Source organism: Ahaetulla prasina, chromosome 1, assembly GCF_028640845.1.
Source record: "Ahaetulla prasina isolate Xishuangbanna chromosome 1, ASM2864084v1, whole genome shotgun sequence".
Classification (NCBI taxonomy): domain Eukaryota; kingdom Metazoa; phylum Chordata; class Lepidosauria; order Squamata; family Colubridae; genus Ahaetulla; species Ahaetulla prasina.
The window spans coordinates 257,855,172-257,877,178 of NC_080539.1; the positions used below are offsets into that span (position 1 = coordinate 257,855,172).

General features: G+C 36.2%; 1 protein-coding gene across 4 annotated transcripts in view; it reads right to left on the reverse strand.

Moving 5' to 3' along the window:
- Positions 1-22,007, reverse strand: part of LOC131184494 (inner centromere protein-like) — a 34,144-nt gene that overhangs the window by 10,463 nt on the left and 1,674 nt on the right. For 3 of the 4 annotated variants that reach the window (XM_058155854.1, XM_058155845.1, XM_058155834.1), the window contains exons 3-16: positions 19,947-20,063; positions 18,498-19,207; positions 17,132-17,180; positions 14,502-14,532; positions 12,824-12,941; positions 12,370-12,463; positions 10,047-10,182; positions 9,112-9,231; positions 7,509-7,618; positions 7,180-7,300; positions 6,242-6,337; positions 5,483-5,580; positions 5,054-5,135; positions 4,364-4,468 (exon numbers count right to left, since the gene is read on the reverse strand). In XM_058155854.1, the coding sequence (XP_058011837.1) occupies positions 4,364-4,468; positions 5,054-5,135; positions 5,483-5,580; positions 6,242-6,337; positions 7,180-7,300; positions 7,509-7,618; positions 9,112-9,231; positions 10,047-10,182; positions 12,370-12,463; positions 12,824-12,941; positions 14,502-14,532; positions 17,132-17,180; positions 18,498-19,207; positions 19,947-20,063 (1,987 nt within the window). The remainder of the gene's footprint in view (positions 1-4,363; positions 4,469-5,053; positions 5,136-5,482; positions 5,581-6,241; positions 6,338-7,179; positions 7,301-7,508; positions 7,619-9,111; positions 9,232-10,046; positions 10,183-12,369; positions 12,464-12,823; positions 12,942-14,501; positions 14,533-17,131; positions 17,181-18,497; positions 19,208-19,946; positions 20,064-22,007) is intronic. The other variant, XM_058155863.1, reaches the window with a different exon arrangement.

Consider the following 22,007-nt stretch of genomic DNA (forward strand, 5'->3'; position numbering starts at 1 on the left):
TTTCTATTCTCTGTGGGTGGTAAAAATCATTCCAACTGCATCCAGTGTACATCTTACAAACAAAGGCTCTGATAGCTACTGCTAATCAATTTGAGCGGTATAGTAGGAATTCTCGCCAAAATCTTATAACAATTTTGATGCAACAACAAATAGCATTCCAAAAAGTTCAAGGAATTTGATGCATACACAGTATCAATAAAAAATATTGCACAAACATTTAACAATTTTGGAAATATTACAGTGTTATCTTTGGATTTTTGTTCATGACAATTGGCCTAACGTGAAAATGAATGAAGTAAATAATTATTTTAAAGAGAACTTTGCTGAACTTTATCAAAAAAGGACAGTGCCAATTTCCTGCTCTGTAGCTTAGCTTGCTGTGACAAGCAATTATTTTTACGAGCATTTCTGTTAAAATGTGCCAGTGATTTAATTAGCAAATGCTACAGTATGCTAAGATGTTTTTAATATACTCCAATATTTTATTTTGCTGAAATTTTAAAAAATGTGTGTTTAAAATTTGTAAGACTTTATATCAAGGAATATTTTAAATTGAGTTTGTCTAAGATCGTGGACATTTAATGGTAAACTTCAAACATTCTAAACTTTATCTTGTACTGATTAGCAATAGCTGAGCTAAAAGGAAGATGTTTGAATGTGAAACATTAAGCCCAAAGGTTTTTTTTTTCTTTTAATTCTCTAACTCATGTTTATGTTCAATCCTTTCAGCCCCTTATCTTCTGTTGCACTTTCCACAGAACTGGAAGTTTAATGTTTAGCTTGCAAATGCTGAAGTCCTTTGTATAACAACACATTAAAATAAATCCAGCTATGACAGGGCAACTTAAACCCAGATTTTTAGTCTCCAAACCAAATGCCTTTTAAAAATTATTTGAAATTTCAAAATAGCAATATCAGAAAAATACTTTCATAGATACTTGTGGATCTCATTATAATTATATTAACATATATGACTATCTAAAATGGGACATTAGAAAGTAAAGTTTATGTCTCACAGAGCAACTATACTGAGCACAATAACCTTTCCCTTCAACAGAGCAATCAGTGAACTTCATCCACCATGTTCCTATGCCCTCTTGTGATCATATACAAATATTGCAGAACCCAAAATTGCTTATAGCATTGAAATTCGTCCCCTGCATTGAGATGAATAACATTTTGCAGATGGCATGTAGTCCAGGAAGTGTTTCATATAAGATTTAAATCAAAGAAGTCACTAAAGAAAGTACAACAAAGATGGCCAAATTAAGCATGGGGGACTACATGTTTTGAAAAATAAAGTTAACTGTAATAGAAATGTTCAATATTCATTTAACAGCAAAGCTACTGACATTTCAGGGAGAAAGAATGTATGGAATTCTAGAAGCAACACCTTTTGCCAGAAAGTATCTGAGTGATGACAGAAGAAAGAAAGCAATTATACAAGGTAACTTTCAGTGATACTTGTCTATCTGAAAGCAGAAGTGTCCCTCTAATTTAGAAGCAGAAATTATTCCAGGCCTTAGACAATGTCAATACTTTTTACATTCAGTTTACAGGTCTTTCTCTACTGCTAAGTAAAAATATTCTTCACCCATTCTCGGATAGGCAGCAATAGGTCTTCCTTTTATAATCATGATCCTGATAGTATACTTAGTCTTCAGCAAGTCTTTCGACAAAGTAGACTACAACCTACTTCTTGGTAAACTAGAAAAATGTGGGCTAGACAGCATCACCACCAGATGGATTTGTAACTGGCTGAAAAACTATATTCAGTGAGCAGTCCTTAATGGTACTACATCTACGTGGAGGGAAGTAAGCAGTGGAGTATTACAAGGTTCCATTTTAGGCCCAGTACTCTTTTTTTTTTATTTGCATTTATATCCCGCCCTTCTCCGAAGACTCAGGGCGGCTTACACTATGTTAGCAATAGTCTTCATCCTATTTGTATATTTATATACAAAGTCAACTTATTGCCCCCAACAATCTGGATCCTCATTTTACCTACCTTATAAAGAATGGAAGGCTGAGTCAACCTTGGGCCTGATGGGACTAGAACCTGCAGTAATTGCAGGCAGCTGTGTTAATAACAGACTGTCTTACCAGTCTGAGCCACAGAGGCCCTTCAATATCTTCATAAATGACTTAGATGAGAGAATAGAAGGGGAATTCATCAAATTTGCAGATGACACAAAATTGGGAGGAATAGCCAATAACCCAGAAGACAAGCTCAGAAAGATCTTGACAGACTTAACAATGGGTCCTATCCAACAGCATGACATTTAATATAGAGAAAACCAAGGTTTTACACCTAGGCAGGAAAAAACCAAAGGTACAAGTACAGATTAGGTGAAACCTGGCTCAAAAACACTAACTGTGAGAGGGACCTGGGAGTCCTAGTGGATGAATCACTTAAACCTGAGTCACCAGTGTGCAGCAACAGCCATAAAAGCTAATACAATCCTTGGTTGAATAAACAGAGGCATAGAATCAAAATCATGTGAAGTATTTGTACCACTTTATAAATTTTTAGTAAGACTACACATGGAATATTGCATCCAGTTTTGGTCACCACATTACAAAAGATAAATTGACACTTTGGAAAAAGTGCAAAAAAGAGCAACTAAAATGATTAAAGTCCTGGAAATAAAAATGTATGAAGCATAGTTGAAGAAAATGGGTTTGGCTAGTCTAGAGAAAAGGACATGATAGCAGTGTTCCAGTATTTGAGAGGCTGCCAAAAAGAGGAGGGGGTTAACTTATTTTCCAAAGCACCAGAAGGCAAGACAAGAAACAATGGATGGAAACTAATCAAGGAGAGAAGCAATCTGGAATTAAGGAAAAACTTTTTAATAGTGAGAACAATTAACCGGTGGAACAGCTTGCCTTCAGAAGTTGTACATGCTTCATCACTGGAGGTTCTTAAGAAAAGACTGGACAGCCACCTGACTGAAATAGTATAGGATCTCCTGCTTGAGCAGGGGGTTGGACCAGAAGATCTCCAAGGTCCCTTCCAGTTCAATTCTGATTCTATTTTGTTGGTAGAATGTAGCCCAGATTCCCAACCTGCATCCCAGAGTAAAGAGGCACCAGATATAGGAGAATGACACACAAAACCTGGAGGTGTAGTCAGGGGAGGAATCAGCCTGGAGTCATTCCATTCCCACAAGTGGTTGAAGTCCAACTGCTCTTGAATTCATTAACTCTTACATAGCACAAATTTAGTCCTGACCGTTAGTTGACTAGATTCTTGTGTATAAAGGTAAAGGTAAAGGTTCCCCTCGCACATATGTGCTAGTCATTGCCGACTCTAGGGGGCAGTGCTCATCTCCATTTCAAAGCCGAAGAGCCAGCGCTGTCCGAAGATGTCTCCGTGGTCATATGGCCGGCATGACTCAATGCCAAAGGTGCACGGAACACTGTTACCTTCCCACCAAAGGTGGTCCCTATTTTTTCTACTTGCATTTTTACGTGCTTTCAAAACTGCTAGGTTGGCAGAATCTGGGACAAGTAACTTGTGTACTATTCTTGTGTATAGATATGAGCAATAACTCAGCATAACTGGACCCTAAGGCGTGGTCTTGAATCTTCATGCCTGACATTAAATTTGGGAACATAACAACTCCAGGCTGATTCCTCTCCTGGCTCCACCCTCAGGTTCTGCTGTCCTTCTCCTACAGCAAAGATTGGTAAATATGGTTGGCAAGGACAGAGTTAAAATGCCTTCTCCCTTGCCTTCAGAAGTCGTGGGTGTTCTGTCACTGGAGGTTTTCAATAAGAGACTGGATAGCCACTTGTCTGAAATGGCATAGGGTCTCCTGCTTGAGCAGGGGGTTGGACTAGAAGACCTCCAAGACCCCTTTCAACTCTATTATTCTGTCTCAAGTTGTTGCAGCCATCTGATTTCCTTTCAAGTAGTCACAGTAGTGGCAAAGCCATAATAGATTCAATATGCCTTGAAGCTTCCTTTAGGCCAGGAGTGTCAAACTCACGTTGTCACGGCAGCATCACATGACATATCAAGACTTTTTTCCCCTTCGTTAAACTGGGCATGGGCATGGCCAGTGTGTGACGTATCCGGCCCGCGGGCTGGGAGTTTGACAGTCCTGCTTTAGGCAGTGGCTTGAATAGTTGACTTCATCACCAAGTCACTTATGGGTATTGTACCCAGGTCAATCTTTTTCATGGCTTGGAGATAAGTTAAAGGTAGTATCATGGGAACATATCAGGAAGAGATAAAGAGGATGTCAAGTCATATTTCTGCCATAGCAATTTGCAGATGGGGGAAGACCTAAATAACTGACTGCAGGCCTCAATCATTTCTCATCTTGCAGAAGAAGCCTGCAAAATAGTTCCTACTCACCTGAGCAGTTATATTCAGCCATCCACATGCAGCAGGGACGTTTTCCACCTGCACAGCTGTCTTGTCCTGCTGCAGCTGAGCCAGTGAGGCAGGATTCTTTTCTTCCTATTAACCAGAGAAGAATCTTAGTTACCAGGCCAACCAATGTAATCATTTTGCAGCAGTAGTTTCCCACAAAAGCAACATATGTCAATCTATCTATTCTTTAGAACCATTTTCTTCTTAGATCTCTATTAAAGTGATCCATTAATGAGTCCTCAGATTATTATTATTTTTGCTTTAATTGCTACCTGACTGAAGAAACACACAGTGAAATCCAACATTTGCCCCATTCGCTTCCATCATAATTATTGTTTGTATGCCAAGAAGGACTACAGTTATAACCACTGCCTTTTTCCTAGTCCTAAGGCAAAACCAACTACAGTTGTATAATCTGCTTTAAGTATATATAATTTCAGTTTCCATAATTCACATGAGGAAATATATGATTAACAATCTGTTGTCTCCCTTAAAAATCTAGAATAGTAAGTGACATGCAAAGGTGTCATTCTTTTCAGACATAAACAAAGCGGCAGGGAGAAACAGAAGCCATACATTTTGGAAATGCAGCTGAAAATATTATTTACTGGCAAAAGCTTGCTTGATCTTATTCCCTCCTCCCAATATTGGCTTTTCAATAAGTGATCGTACCTTTACATTTTCTTCCTCTTCCTTAACTACAGCGAGTTCCTGAACTTTCGCCAGCTTCTCTTTTTCTTGATGCCTTTGGTGCCTTAATACAAAGCTGAGTTAATACACAAATACTTGCAGTGCACCGATTACTTGGGAGTAAGTAGCCCTGGGATCACTGTGAAACCCTTGCCCAAAAAGTGGTTGGGAAGGCAAACTTTCCCCAAATGTGAATAGCTTTCCTGGATGTTACCTTCAAAGGAAGTAACACTATTTCAGAGTTGGATATCTGGCTCATCATTTTCGATTTTGATTGTTTTTGTGTCTCCTGTAATTCCTTGAATTTTGACTTACCTATAGTTTCAACCTTCAGAGATTTATTATTTGCCTCCCATCTTGTATTGAAACAACTCTGGGCAGCTTACAGCATTAAAAAAACAAAATTCTCACCCCTTTTCCTGTCTTGTACTATTGATTTCCAGCATTTTCTTAATCTCCCCAACTGTTCTCCATTTTTCTGGACATTCTTGAGGTTTTGGCCTTTCTTCCTGAAACCAGCATAGAAAATCAATGTCTTTCATACATGCAAAAATACATATATACACAATGCACATATGTGCGTGCAAACACACACGGAAATATATATGGAAAAACAAGAACACTTACAGTATTATGTTGATGAGAAGTCTACTCATGTATTTATATAAATATATACTATATATAAAACAGTTTTTGTTGCAGTAATATGAATGTTAAAAACGAATTTTAGAAATGAGATGGTACAACTACTATTTTCAAATCTTATTAATTTATACTGTCAGATCAGAAACAGAATACTCCACCATTCCTCAAGACACAAAGAAAGTAATGTCTCAACTATAAAATTCTACATTTATCCTATCTCCAAACACATGGAAAGCTTGGGCCCATGAATGTGAGATATAAAGCAATTCTACTGAATTAAAAAAAAGCTACACTAAATTCAGTATGCTAATGTATACAATCTGTTCAGTCCATTTGGATATTGTTTAACATCAAACCAGCAGCAATTAAACAATTCACGAGGCTTTCATACTTTTGATTATAAAGAAATAAAAACATTTCTTAGTCATGACTGAAGCCTCCTTGGAGTTTTCCTATTCTAGCTGTAGCATACAGAGCCTCCTTCTCTATAATTCCATTTTACTGGAAAGTCAATATAGTGCTTACCATTTGTGGCAGTTTTGATTTTCGGACTTCTGCTTCGATTTTCTTTATAGATATTTTTTTCTTTGCCTTTTCTTCTGCTGTTTTCTCCTCTCGCATCTGTGCAAAGAACTTGTCAAAATTCTATCTATTTTATTTTGTGCTAAATAGTGGTGAGATACATTACATAACAAGTCCTGGTGGCACAGTGATTGGAATACAGTATTGCAGGCAAACAGCCTGGAGTTCGATCCGATAGGCTCAAGGTTGACTCAACTTCCCATCCTTCTAAGATTGGTAAAATGAAGACCCAGATTTTTTGGGGGGAAAATGCTGAATCTGTAAACCACTCAGAGAGTGCTGTAAAGCACTATGAGCAATATACCCTGTTTCCCGCAAAATAAGACATCCCCTGATAATAAGTCCAATCGGGCTTTTGACCGCATAGCAATAAGGCCAAGCGCTTATTTCAGGGTTCAAAAAAATATAAGACAGGGTCTTATTTTCAGGGAAACATGGTATAAATCTATGTGCTATTGCTATAATAAATATAGATTTAGGATTAGATAGGCATTAAAAGCTAAGATAAAGTCTTCTTCAACTTTAGATCATTTTATGGATACTCCCATGTGATTTTCTTGGTAGCAAAGGAGTCACAGGTCATGGTTTGTTTTCTATCAATGCAGAATGTAAAACAATGGATTTAAATTATAGGAAAGAAATTTTGAATATTAGAAAAACCTCCTAACAGTAACAGCAAACTGAAATTGGAACTGATTATCTCAACAAATGGTGGGTTCCCATTCTGTGGATGCATTCAAGCATAGCATAAGTGGAACGACCCAACAAAATGCACCAGCAGCTTCTTTGTTAATTTCTGGCTTAAGATGATGTTTGAACATTCCATGCTAAAAGACAACTATTAATATATGAAGACAGTCTGTTGTCAGGCCATTTTTCACCTTGTCATTTCTTTCACCAAGCTGAGAAAATTTCTGTTCCATTCTCTTCTTCTTTTCTTCCTCCATCTGCTCTACTCGTTCTCGAGCTTGCAATGCCTTTCGCAGTCGCTCTTCACGCTTTCTGTGTAATATGTAGAAAGCACAGCAATGAAGATTCTTTGTATTGCTCACAATACAAAATTGGTAATTTTGCTATTATTTTTATAAACATGTATCTGTTCCTGTAGCGTCCACATTCTACAAAAGTTGCACTACACAACAACATCGCTAAAAGAATGTCAGTGTAATCCCTATTTGCATGGGGGTATAAATAGGTACTGGTACTTAACAGTTTTATCTCTTCCAACCGACGTTTCTTTTCTTCCTCCACTTTCTGCTTTCTCTGTTGCTCTGCTTCTTGTTTTTTTCTAAGACTCTCCAGACGCTGGCGCTCCTTTTCCTAAGATGTTATGGAAGATTTATATTAACTGCAGTTGCTGTGACCATTTGCTGCCCAATTGCCAACTATTTTTTCTTCCATTTTTTCCAGGGTTGAAATGCTTCTGGTTCGAACCAGATCGCCCGATCCAGTAGCGATGGTGGCAGGTGGTTTGAAGAACCGGTAGCAAAAATCCCTGCTACCACCCCCTGCACAGCTGAACCGCACGATCATCAGAGGTGTTTTTTTTTTTTAACTTTTAAAGCATTTTTTCAGCCGAAGAAAAAATGTTTTTAAAAGTTAAAAAAAAAAGCCTCTGATGATCACGCAGCTCAGCTGGGATTGTCAGAGCTTTTTAAAAGCATTTTTTCTACAACCTCTTCGGCCGAAGATGATGTAGAAAAATGCTTTTAAAAGTAAAAAAGAAAAAAAGTTGGCCACGCCCACCCAGTCACATTACTCCACCACCAAGCCACACCTCAGAACCAGTAGTAACAAATTTTACATTTCACCACTGATTTTTCTATCCAGATTAAATCACACCAAGGAAATGTGGCAGTGGAAATACGAAACACCAGCATGTGCAGAATGACCCAGCTCCAAAATAAGAGTTAACAGTGGTTTTAGGGCAGTTAAGTGTTTTTGAAGCACTACGATCACAATCTAGAAAATAAGGAAGATAGTTACTTACAACAAACTCCCCCTTTGTAGAACAAACATGGAAAGAAAATACAAATCAACTTCCAGGAATGTAATTGCCTAATGACTATTTCATTTCATTTATCAGTGTGATTGAATAACAGCGCTGCCTAGACTGATGAAGCAAAAGACTGTAGAAAAATGCAATATGGCAGCAGGCTCAGAATAAATACCTTCATTATTCTCTACACATAGCAGGCAAGGACTTCAGCATTGAAACTACTGTATATTACCTCAATCCCTAATTTGAAGAGATTTCAGATACGTTTCAAGTAAATCAAAAGTCTGGGCAAAACAAGAGACTTCCTTTGCTGACTTTGGTGTCTATTTCAACTTGGTTTCTCCAGGAGGACGGGAGAGAATGGGGCAGGTTTGGGGAGAAACAGAGTTGACCACATTCAGCTTCTCTTACTGGACATTCCTCTATTCTCATACTGCCATTTTCTAATATTTTATAGAATCAATGTGTTCACCGTAACTCTTTAAGCATAGAACCGTGTTGCAATAATAATACATTTGTATCATTATTAATATCATTAGTAGCTAGTTTTCTGATATTTATCTCATTCAGCTCTCTCTCTCTCTCTCACACATACACACACACACACACACACGCACGCACACACAAACACACACACATACAAACAAGCAAACACAGTCTCTTAGACCTACAACATGACTGAAACAGGAGTTAGACTGCATCATGGAGAATATTTTCTCTGCCAGAAAGATCTGGTTTCTCTAACCAATTTTAGCAGGAGTTCTTGATATAGAGATTGTTATTATTTCTAAACTTAAATGAAAAAGCCTCTTACCTTGGTCGCAGATCTACAAGGAGTACTATGCTTGGGGACTTTGTTCCCTGAAGACCCAGGAGATTTGAGAAGCTGATTCTTTTGCATGGTTTGAAAGAAGTTTTTGAAAGGTTGTATTATCTGTTAGAAACGTATACATGCTTTTACTGCTTGGGCATTACATACAAGAGTATATTAATAAAAGTAATATAATATTAATTAATATTAATATTAAAAAGTATGTTAATATTATATTAATATAAAAGTATATTAATAAAAGCTCAAACTGCCCAAAGAGCTGCTGATCCAGTTCTACAGAGGAATTATTGAGTCTGTCATCTGTACCTCCATAACTGTCTGGTTTGGCTCTGCAACCAAACAAGATAAACACACACTTCAACAGATAATTAGAACTGCAGAAAAAACAATTGCTACCAACCTGCCTTCCATTGAGGACCTGTATACTGCATGCGTCAAAAAGAGGGCTGTGAAAATATCTACAGACCCCTCACATCCTGGACATAAATTGTTTCAACTTCTACCCTCCAAACGACACTATAGGGCACTGTACACCAGAACAACTAGATACAAGGACAGTTTTTCCCCAAATGCCATCACTCTGCTTAATTCCCACAACACTATAATTTCAAATAATTATATTTACTCAAATAATTTACTAAGACTGCATTACTATTATTCTTCTCTTCCTTACTAGTATCTATCTCTTCCCACTTATTACTATAACCATGTTGCTTGTATCTTTCAATTTATATTGTTTTTGTTTGTTTCCTAGTACGATTTGATGGCTTATTAGTAACCGTGACTATCACTTAGTGTTGTATCTTTTTATTCTTGATGAATGTATTTTATTCTCCTTATGTACACTGAGAGCATATACACCTAAGACAAATTCCTTGAGTGTCCAATCACATTTGGCCAATAAAGAATTCTATTACCTTGTATGGGCCAGACATTGGCAGCATTTTCTTTGCAGAAATGGATGTGGTTGTATGACTGAAAGGACTAGGATTTTTATCTTCTGTGCATGAAGGAGCAGGTAGATTCTCCATTGCTTGTCTATAACTTTGCTTCCTGGGGGGAAAAAAAGAATACACAAAGTTTTCTCAGTTACACAGTGTATGTATTCTTGTTTAATGGATTAACTTAAAAAGTTTACTACTCAGCATATCCAAAAAGTTTGGGAATTCTCCTTCAAAAAGTAGTCTCTTCAAAAGGCAAAGTGAAAAATCCTGGAAAAGTCTTAAAGTTGTAGAAAAGAGAGAAATAGAAAGAGGGAAGGAGATGGGATGTATGTAAGTATGTGCCTATAAAGCACTGAAAATAAAGTGTTCTACTTTCATGAGCTATGGGCCCAATTGTTCACATTCTGTTTCATAAAAAAGCCAGTGTTAATAATTTCAACCCATTACTTATGGACCACATTTATAATGGCAGGTTTATCTTATTTTAATATTGTATCATCATTTATAGCAGAAGTTTATTTATTTATATCCTGCCTTTAATATTTTTGTGAATAACTCTGAATGGTGAACTTACTGAGGTGAAGGGGTACCTCAGACTCCTTCTGCCTTCTGTTTTCCCCACAACAGCAATCCTATGAGTGGAACTGGACTGAGAGAGTAACTGGCCCAAAGTCACTCAACTGACTTTCATGGCTCAGTCTCCTGGTTTCTAGTCTGATGCCACAACTACTAGACTAAATAGAATTAGTATATGTAGCTATTATTTCTATAGTCAAACCATAATGTTAATCTTCCATTATTTTAATTTTTTACCAATCCCCTCCAAAATTTGGTATAGGAAAAAGTTTAGATAATTGGCAAATAGTCACTTCTAAATTCAACATCCTAATACTCAATGTCATGAGATGATTGTAATTCCAGATTATTTATTTATTTATTTTTATTTTATTTATTTATTTTGTCATAACAATATACATAAGCATCACACAAAAAGATTATATAGTATATAAACATATATATAAAGAAATATGAAGAGGTATAAGCATATATATATATATATATAAGAAAAAAAAGAAAAAAACAATAGGACAGGAACCATTCATATTTATTTCATAAATGTAATACTGACAGGTAAATGTATATCAAAATAGTATGATTTATATTCTTTAAATATTAATTGTTAACAAGTTCTCCAACGTGCTACTTGAGACGAAAGTCAGCAGTGACCACAGTAAAACCACAGATATTAACTTCAATATTATTTCAAATCATGCACCCTGAAAGATACGTTGCCCATGGTATTAAATCATTTCATTCTCTCTAAATCCAATAACATATTTATGTAAATTTTCTAAATTCAGTTTTTCTCTAAGTAATTTCAGTATTACATATACAGGAGGTTCTCACTGAAGCAATCTAGACTATAATGCCTATAACAGTCTGACTACCAGAAAAATTACACTACTAACCAGAGTATATAAAACATTTGCTAGACCAATTCTCGAATACAGCTTGCCTGTCTGGAATCCACACCTCATTTTGGACATTAATACAATTGAGCATGTCCAGAAATATTTTACAAGAAGAGTTCTCCACTCTTCTGATCACAACAAAATACCTATGCCACTAGAGTTGAAATCCTGGGTTTAGAAAATTTAGAACTCAGCTGCCCTTCGGCATGACCTGAGTATAACTCATAAAATCATCTGCTACAATGTCCTTCCTGTCGAAGACTACTTCAGCTTCAATTGCAACAATACACGAGCACACAATAGATTTAAACTGAATATGAACCGATCCAATCTTGATTGTAGAAAATATGACTTCAGTAATAGAGTTGTTAATGCCTGGAATGCACTACCTGACTCTGTGGTCTCTTCCCAAAATCCCCAAAGCTTTGACCAAAGACTATCTACTATTGACCTCACCCCATTCCTAAGAGGTCTGTAAGGGGCGTGCATAAGAGCACCAGCGTGCCTATCGTTCCTGTCCTAGTGTTCTCCTTAATAGTATCCAATTTGTATGGTTATTTCATGCTTATATATACTGTTGTGTTTGACAAATAAATAAATAAATAAATAAAAATGCACAAGTTTACAGGAAATCTTTATTTTAAAAATGCTTGTAACCTAAACGACAAATATCTAATATAAAGGCTAGCTAGTTACTAAGATAGCTCTTTCTAACTGAAGCAGTTTTGGCTAACGGCTCACAATGATTACTGTTCTGAATTCTAAGAAACCATTCCAGGGAGGGAGGGAGGGAGGGAGGGAGGAAGGAAGGAATGAAGGAATACCGAATATTCTGCACTTGTTCATGGGGACTGTTGTTCCTGGCTAAATCTTCAGAATTACTGATGTGGGAATCAGTAATGGTAGTCTTAAGTCTGTCTGCAAGAAAAGCACAATTAGTAAGAGAGGTCTTGCCACAAAATCCATCTTTTTGCCTAATAAAAATAGCTCAGTTGAAATCAAGCATATATTGTAGACAGAATTTATTCCTAATAGCACTAATATAAGTAGAAAAACTATATCAAGATTCAAAACTGCTTCATAAAATGCTTTTAATTATAGTGACAAGATGCTAAATATACTAGCAAATATAATGACATCTGTTTATGTTATGACTTAAAAATAAAAGTCTAGACAAAGATCATACACATACAAATTATATAGGGGAAAACAGAATAATTTGCTTGTGGTTTTTAACAGCATTTAATAAAAACTCCTATCTGTCCATGACATTATTACCTTTACTGCAAGTCTTGTCTTGGTGCCTCTCAAATTGTGTTGGAGTGTGCAAAGGTGTGCTAACAACTAGACTAGGTGCATCCAGAGCACAAGGCTCTTTTTGTAGACTGTTCAGAGGCTAAGGAAAAAACAATATATTATTTTTGCACTTTCTAGATACAGAGATATGAAGAATATTGCTCTTACCATATTTTCTCATTTCTGGGCTCTCATTTTAAGATGAATATATGTGTCAAGATGCTACTTGATTAGAAAAATCAGGGGGGAAAATTAAAGCAGCAGAGCTATTAATAGGAACAAATGCAAGACAGGTTTTCATTTTTGTTAAATAAATAACATTTCACGTAAGTATGTTATTGAAGGTGGCAGCTCTTAGCTGTCTCTGTTCTTAAAAAGATGAACAGTGTTTGGGTGGGATGAGAAATGGAAAAAAGAATTCAGTAATAGGCAATGGCAAACCATTTCCACATTGTTACTAAGAAAGTAACATTAACATGTTTCATCAGGTGTTCAGCTCCACTATATGTAAATAAAGGGAGCCTTTACTTACATATGAATACAATGCCATAACATCCTGGTAATTTTCTATTTTCCAACTTCAAGAAAAGCAAAATTACCGGTTAGTACCAAGTAAGAGAGACCCAGTGAAAGCCATGAAAATACTTACCAGGAAGAGGAGTCTGAATGTATGTTACATGTGAAGATCAAATAAAACTTCTTCTAAACTTTCCACAGTCTAGAAAGACTAGACTATGAGGAATATGTATGTATCTGCATGGACTGTGATTGAAATGACACTCCATAAAACTATCATCTGCAACTTAGCCCAGACATATAAACTGGTCCATAAAAAGGAATAGAAAAATCTTTTTGTAGCAATACCTTACCTAGGTCAACAGAGATTAAGAATACCCCACACTTTAAAGTAGTAACTCCAAGTTACTTCGTTTACTTGATTGTTCACCGTTATACATTTAATAATTTCACAACACTAATTCTTCACAAGACACATATGAATGGAAAACAAGTGTCAAATAAAAGTGCTTTTTCAAAATCATATTGGGTATTAAGCTGTAGTGTTGAAGTTGAAAGCTATACTGAATAGCGTATTTATTTTCTGTCCCAGCAGATCTTATGCATTTAGATCAGGGGTGTCCAAACTTGGCCCCTTGAAGAGTGGTGGACTTCAACTCCCAGAATTCCCCAGCCAGCATGAGCTATAAATATGAGCAAGTTGCTGGCTGGGGAATTCTGGGAGTTGAAGTCCACCACTCTTCAAGGGGCCAAGTTTGGACATCCCTGATTTAGATGGACCTAAATCCATTGATTTCAGTAGGGTTGGACATTCTCACATCTCCACAGAATTAAAATTCTTGCATTCTAATAGAAGACTTGAAGCACTAGTCACCCACAACCTTGACTAAATAATTATTTATTTATTTATTTATCAAACTTCTATACCGCCCTTCTCCCGAAGGACTCAGGGCGGTGTACAGCCTTCATTTAAAACAATTAATATACATATTAAAATAACCATTAAAAATTAACTGAAATGGTAAATTCAACTGTATAACTTTAAAGCTATCTTAAGAATTGTGATCATAGTTCAGAGAACTGCATTAAAAGCAAAAGGCAATCTATCATGTAAACCCAAATATGTACATCTTCAAGACCTTACCTCTCCTATTTCAGCGTTCTGTGTCAAAGGCCTAAAGAGAGAATTTGGGCAAATATTACCATTCTTTTTTCCAGTTTTCATTATTTTGTTTAAATGTACTGTGATCAACAGACATCATTTAAAGACAATATAAAAACAACAATGCAAAAAACAGTGAAAATGGATGTGTGTGAACACATGCATGTCATGCGTGCACACACACACACACACGATTGCCTTATTTAATGATGATTTACAGTTACAACTGTTGCAACCAGTCCTTGTATTTATGACTTTTGCAGGTCTGTAGAGTAAAATAAAGTCGAAATAAGATCATAAGCATAGTCACAAATTCACTTAGCAACTGTTTCCTGATATCAAGTGTGGTTGCTGAATCAAGATTATCTCTGTATATACCTACCACGCTATTATTTCCTTTCAGAGAAGCAATGTTATGTAAAATATAGGGAAAAGTCAAATGTACTAAAAAAAAAAGGTAGAAGATAAAAGAGAAAAAAGGGAAATCCAACTAAATTTTATTTTAGTTTTTAGTTTCCAACAAAGTCATTCACAGGGCTCTCCATAATTTCTTACATTTATAGGCCAGATTGGTTTCCATTACTGATTCATTACTGATTTCCTTACTGGGTCTTGTTTTTCTTTCAAATTACCAGCTTTGACATTTTCAGGACCTCATCAACTTCATTCTATCATGAATGTGTCTTCCTATTCTTCATCTATTCATTTTTTTCTTCATATATTATTTCATATATTAGCTTTGTAATTTAATTGTCATTAATTCTCTCCGAGTGGCCATATCAACAATGTGAAGAGCTTCTTTTTCACTTCTATATTAAAACCACATTCATTCACCAATTCATTCTTGGTCTTACTAGTACTTCTTTCTATTTTACTACTCATATTTCTTATGCAACTCATTCCCACTACAGCCAACTTATATTCACATTTCTTCTAACACATCCAGCTCTGATTTCCACATAAGACAGTGGGAAGAAGCATACTCTTAAAATACACTTTTAAATTTGCATTTTTTTTCAAATAATCCTCACAATTCACAGATTACTCATTATATTTTACCAATATCTATGAACACTATTTTCCCTTTCATTTCTGCATCTTTAGAAATGAACTTACTAAAGGTACACATACTCATTTACTTGCTCTGATTTTTATTTTTTAGGTATAACTTGCAATCATTGACTCCATTTTCCCCATCATCTATCTCATCTTCAATATCTTAATGTTTAATATGATCCATGTTTAATGGATCATATAATCATATAAAATATATATAATGTCTTTTAAATTGTAGATTTGGACAATATGGCGTCATCGCCAAACAACAAATATATACAAATCTTCAATCAACACATTTCTAAAACCAGTACATCCTCAATCCATAAATAATCACAGGGACACCACACACACACATATATTGTTCAATGCTGAAACATTAATATCTGTATAAAAGCAAAATTTTAAAAAAATCTCTATATTTTTCTTATAGCAAAAATGAGCACCAGTTGACCATTAATTGTTAATTAATTTTTAATGGTCAAAGCAAAGATTCTTTGCTGCCATGTTAATTTTTCACCAAATGCTATTTCCTGCACTGATAAATCATTAAAATATATTTTAGTTTTCCAGCATTTTGCCACAGTTGATCTAACATCTATTTTAAAAAATCTAATGTTCCATCATTTATATATCGTACAAAAAACAAATAATACTTCAGCAGAATTATTACAAATGTTTTGAATTGTATGGTTTCCTAAAATGAAAGCAATGATCAGTCTTTGGGGCAAGTATGCCAAATTAAATGAAATCAAATTAAACTCTGTTAGATGGTGCCACCATAACCTGATATCTTGTAGGTATAAAACTTGTAATGAAAGAAAACAACTTGGGAAAGAAGAATTTTACTACAATAATTGATAACTTATTCAACAAATGAACTATTCATTAGATGGAGCTGTCCTTAAAGAGGGATCACAGGCAAAAAGATGGGAGATATCTTAAATGGGTTGTATAGACCATTTAACAACAACCTTCAAAGACATGCACTATTGAAAAAAATAATCCTTGAAAATACTTGTCCAAAAGAAATATAAATACTTACACCTGTAAACTCAAGAATTAAACCAAAGTAAATAATTTTTTTTAAAAAAACTGGAAGTGATGTGTATATGTGTTTATAACATTCACCCCACCAATCTATCACTAATTTAAACCTTCCCATTGACTCAAACTTTAGGAAAATTTTATTGTTTGTCATTTTGTATTTTATTCAGTCTAATGATGTATTATGATAACCTTTTCTCCATTCCTCAAAAAAGAGTTGGTGGCACTTATGGAGAAGAGATGAACCACCAAGAATAAACCTCTTTTCCAGTTCTAGAAAAACACAACTTCTTAATCAGATGTCTGAATGCTACATGATTCTGAATCATTTAATATGGTGTTAATTTTGAATATGTAAATAGAACCATAAGATTCTAATCAAACCTTTTTTTTAAATTCCAAACAATTCCAAAGGTTTACAACAGATTCAGAAAATGTTGATTCTAGATGAAGTTCATCAAGGTTTAAATTATCAAGACTCCTATAAAGGTTTTCAAGAGTTTGCTTACCCATGTTTGTGGTTTTCATCATTCAAAAATATTTCAGTGGAACTATGGCCTGGAGAATGGAAATGTTAGACTAAATAAATATAGTAAGTATAGTAAGTATGTAGTAAGTATAGTAGTACATGAGTGTTGTTTTCAATAAAAAAGGAACTGCACACCCAATTCAGGAGGAATTCTAGCACTTTCCAACATTTGTTGTTTTTGTCTTGTTTTTATCTTTTAAATAATTTGTAAACCACTCAAGAGTCTCTGGAAAGTGACTGGCAAATACATTTAAATATAATAATAATAAATACTAATAATACACTTTCCTTAAATTCATCCACCAAAATAGACCTATGTTGTCAAACAAAGCCTAGCTTTGATCACTACAGTCTCAGTGGAAACAGAACTGGTTATACATTCCAAAAATTATATTCATTTGGATTTGCATGAAAGATATGTTATGAGTACCTGTAATAATGTTTATTATAAGGATGCAAATTCTGCTGACAAAGCAGAGTTTTTCAGGAAACATATTACCAACAAAGGCATAAATTGAAGATTTAAGTTTGACTTCATAGAGTTGGAAACAAATAATGCTTTGCAGATCCATACCATATTTGAATTAGAAAAGAGGCAAGCCCAGATATTAATCTAATATATTAGAATATATAATTGCAGTATATACAGTCTTAAATATGCTGAGATCTCTGAATTATAAATCGTATGTGAAATAATCAGACTATCTCAGATAATCCAGTTACAAGCCATTTACACTTTCACCATGCATGTCAAAAAGTGATGAAATTTTGCATTTTTTTTTTATCCTATTTAGCCAGTTCTATCCAGTTTGGACGAACCGGTAGCGGCTGCTGTGGGAGGCTCTGCCCACTTGCCCAGACATCATCACGTCGAGTTTTTTATGCTCTGCGCATGTACAGAGTTGTCATGCAGAGGCAAAGCGAGCGCACGCTCACATTTGCAAACCGATAGCGAAGGTAAGTGAATACCACCACTGGGTTCACCTTTATTATTTTATAAGTAATTCAAGACAGCGAACATGTATAATGCTTCTTCCTCTTCTACTTTCCCCATAACAACCATCCCATGAGGTGAGTTGGGCTGAGAGAGAGTGACTGGCCCAAAGTCACCCAGCTGGTTTTCATACTCTAACCCACATGTCTTGTTTTCTAGGTCTGCAAGTTAATTTCAGCAGAAAATGTAAGCAAGGCTTACATTTAAAGTACTCTGAATGTGTCTTGAGATTGCAAGATGCCCCTTTTGAAAGCCCTGTATCATATTTTTATGGAAAAAACCAGTTCGACCTATCAACTCTCCTCCAACTTATAACAATCGCATATTGACATGGTTAATTGTGTTCACTTACAGCTTACTCGACTTGAAGCAGATGATGAGTCCTGAGCTGCTTGCTTCCTGGCAATTGTCCTGCTGATAGATTTTCGAATTGTGCTTTTTCTTTTATTGCTGAGCGAATATTTCTCCACCAGCGAGATCCTTGGACTTTTGTGTGGTCTACTTAGGCGACGATGGCCTGACAAAGACCCTGTGGAGGTAGCAGAACTTTCTTTCAGGCCTTGAGAGTGTTCTCCTTCTGGATCCAAATTATTATTAACTAATTCTTGGGGTGGAATCTCTTTTCCAGATGTGTGCTTCCCAATTAAAGATTCTTTTAGAGTGGGTGTACTTGGTAATCTTGATTTAATCCCATTTTTTTCTGCCTTTATTGGATCAGTGATGTCTGGAACTACCATTGCAGGACTGTCTGAAATCTCAGTGATCCTCGAAATATCAGCTAAATGGTCATCTGAATGCACTATAAAAAGTTCAGGGATTCCATTCATGACTTCGTTTCTTTTTTCTTCTACGTCACCATTTTTACAGCAGCCAGTAACAAGTGATTCCCCTACTGGATCCCTAGCTATCTTGTCAGATTGTACTTTTGAACTTCCCTTAGAAGAGTTGGTCATAATATCTGGCAAAGATTTTGCATCTCCCATGTTGAGGTTATTCAGTACTCTTCTTGGAGAAAGTTTCTGAAAGGATTCAGTCTTTACAGTGCCATGACTTTTAGATAATCTTAAAAAAAAGAAACAAATGATTAATTCAAAAATTAAAACAATTTCAGTAAAATTGTTCTGGTAAAAACTAAAACAATTTTCTAAATTTCTTACATCACTATGTGTTTACTAGATTGACTAGGCATCTAATCAGATATAGAGCAATTTTTCTCAACCGTGGCAACTTGGCAAGATATGTGGACTTCAACTCTCAGAATCCCCCAACCACATATCTTAAGTTCACATATATTAAAATTGGCATAGAAACTACTAGGTGCAATTAGACAAATGCATGAGCACATAAATGTGTCTTAAAAATACAAAATAGCTAGGATTAAACTACTGCATGCTTATTTGGGAAGAAATTTCCTTGAAAAGAAGTGAATGTAAGGAACTTTTACTCGTCATATTTTTGCCCTTCCCAGCCCCCAGGAGCATTCTGCAGGCTTCCAAAACCCTCTGTCCATCCAGTTTTTATGAAAACTGTTTTTTGTGAAAATGGGATGTGCAGAGTGCGGTTTTGGCAAGCCAAAAATGGCTGTATTCGGTGTATAATACACACCAACATTTCCATCCTCTTTTAGGTGGGAGAAAAGTGTGTCTTATACTCCGAAAAGTATGGTATTTTTACATGGACAAATACACAGAAGGACTGGAGATCATGTGCAATTTATAGCACAAGAAAAATCCATACAGCCTGAAACCTTTGGGTACAATTCAAAAATATAAAGCTTAAATATTGTTAGCTATTTTTCTACCTTTTTCTAATTAGTTCTTTATTTTCATCCTTAAACAATGAAGATCGCTTCTTTTTCCGATACTTCCTCTGAGATGGTGTTTTGGGCATCAGTTCAGGTTCGGTACTAAAGTTGTTACTGGTCCAAAATAATAATAATAATAAAAAAAATTATTGATCTCAAGAACTGCAATTAACATCAATACAGGGAAGTCTGTATCTTGCTTACATGACCCATGCTGAAATGTAACTTGACGTTATTATCTGACCAACTTGTATTCCTTACATTGATAACAAAGGAATCATTAACTCAGGGTTAAACTCCTCCTAATTAATAAGACTTTTTTGGAAAAGGAGGGACAAAGAAAGTGCATTATTATTAAATTTATGTCACCTGACTCCCAGCGATTGGTATAAGAAAGGCCTGCTTTCCTTCTCAAGAAGTGGGAAGTTATGTATTTGCCTTTCTTGCAGAATAAAGTAGCTTTCAATTTACAGTAGTTTGTTTAGTAACCATTTGAAGTTACAATGGTACTGAAAAGTGACTTATGATCATTTTTCACACTTACAACTATTGCTGCATCCCCATAGTCATGTATCAAAAATTCAGACACTTGGTAACTGACTCATATATGTGACAATTGCAGTGTCCCTGGCTCATGTGATCACTTTTTGCGATCTTCTGAAAATAAAGTAAATGGGGACGCCAAATTCACGTAATAATCGTGCTACTAACTTAATGCAGTGATTCACTTAACAACTATGACAACAAAGATTGTAAAATGAGGCAAAATTCACTTAACAACATAGCAACAGAAATTTTGGGCATAACTGTAGTTGCAAATCAAGGACTACCTGTAGTAAAAACCAGGGGTGAAATCTATTTTTTTTTGCTACTGGTTCTGTGGGCGTGGCTTGGTGGGCGTGGCTTGGTGGGGGTCATGTGACTGGGTGTGCATGGCTATGTAATTGGGGGATCAAAAGACAGAAACTCACTAGCAATGTCCTACTGGAGCAGGGTTGGACTAGATGATCTCAAGGTCCCTTCCAGCCCTAGATTACCCTCTGAAGCTATGTCTAGTGCCATGTTTGTACTCCTTCCTTTCTCTCCTCCTTCCTTCCTTCCTTCCCTGCCTTTCTTTCTCTCTCTCTCTCTCAAAAACGAACCTCTCCCACACCCCGTTTTTTTATTTTATTTTTTTATTTATTATTTATATTTCTATACCGCCCTTCTCCGAAGACTCAGGGGGGAGTCTGTTTTTTCTCCCAGCAGGCTTTCTTGATAGCCAAACCAAAAAATGGATGGGGGGGGAGTCCGTATTTCCTCTCGGCAGGCTTCAGAGAAGCCTGCTGGGAGGAAAAATGGACTTCCCCCCGTTTTTTGGTTTGGCTAGCAGAGCCTGCTGGGAGGAAAAACAGACTCCCCCCTGTTTTTTGGCTAGCACCCAGCTGAGCTGCGCGATCATCAGTTTTTGTTTTTTTTTTACTTTTAAAAGCATTTTTTTGGCCGAAGAAAAAATGCTTTTAAAAGTAAAAAAACCCCAAACCTCTGATGATCGTGTGGCTCAGCTGGGCATGGGGGGACAGGTATTTTTGCTACCGGTTCTCCAAACCACCCACTACCATCGCTACCGGATTGGACGATCCAGTCCAAACGAGGAGCATTTCACCTCTGGAAGAAAAACTGCTGTATGCTATAGGTTTTCAAATGTTTTCAGGTTATAGGACCTATTGGTTAGAAATAAATACCCAAATCACTGACCAAGAGACAAAGCTCTAATGCAGGGGTGTCAAATTCTAGGCCCGCAGGCTGCATCCAGCCCGAGGGGTGCTTAGATCTGGCCCACGGAGCCCTGGAAACAGCGGACCAGCCAGTGGTGCCTCTGCCAGCGAAAATGAAGGTGAGGCCCTCCTGAGTTCCGTTTTTGACTGCGACGGCCTTCTGCAGCCCACTGCCAGCGAAAACGGAGCTCAAAAGGACTGTGCATGGCCCTCCTGAGCTCAATTTTTGCTGGCAGAGTGCTCGGTCCACCACAGGCACCCCTAACACAAGTGACGTCGAGATAGCCACACATATCCTGGC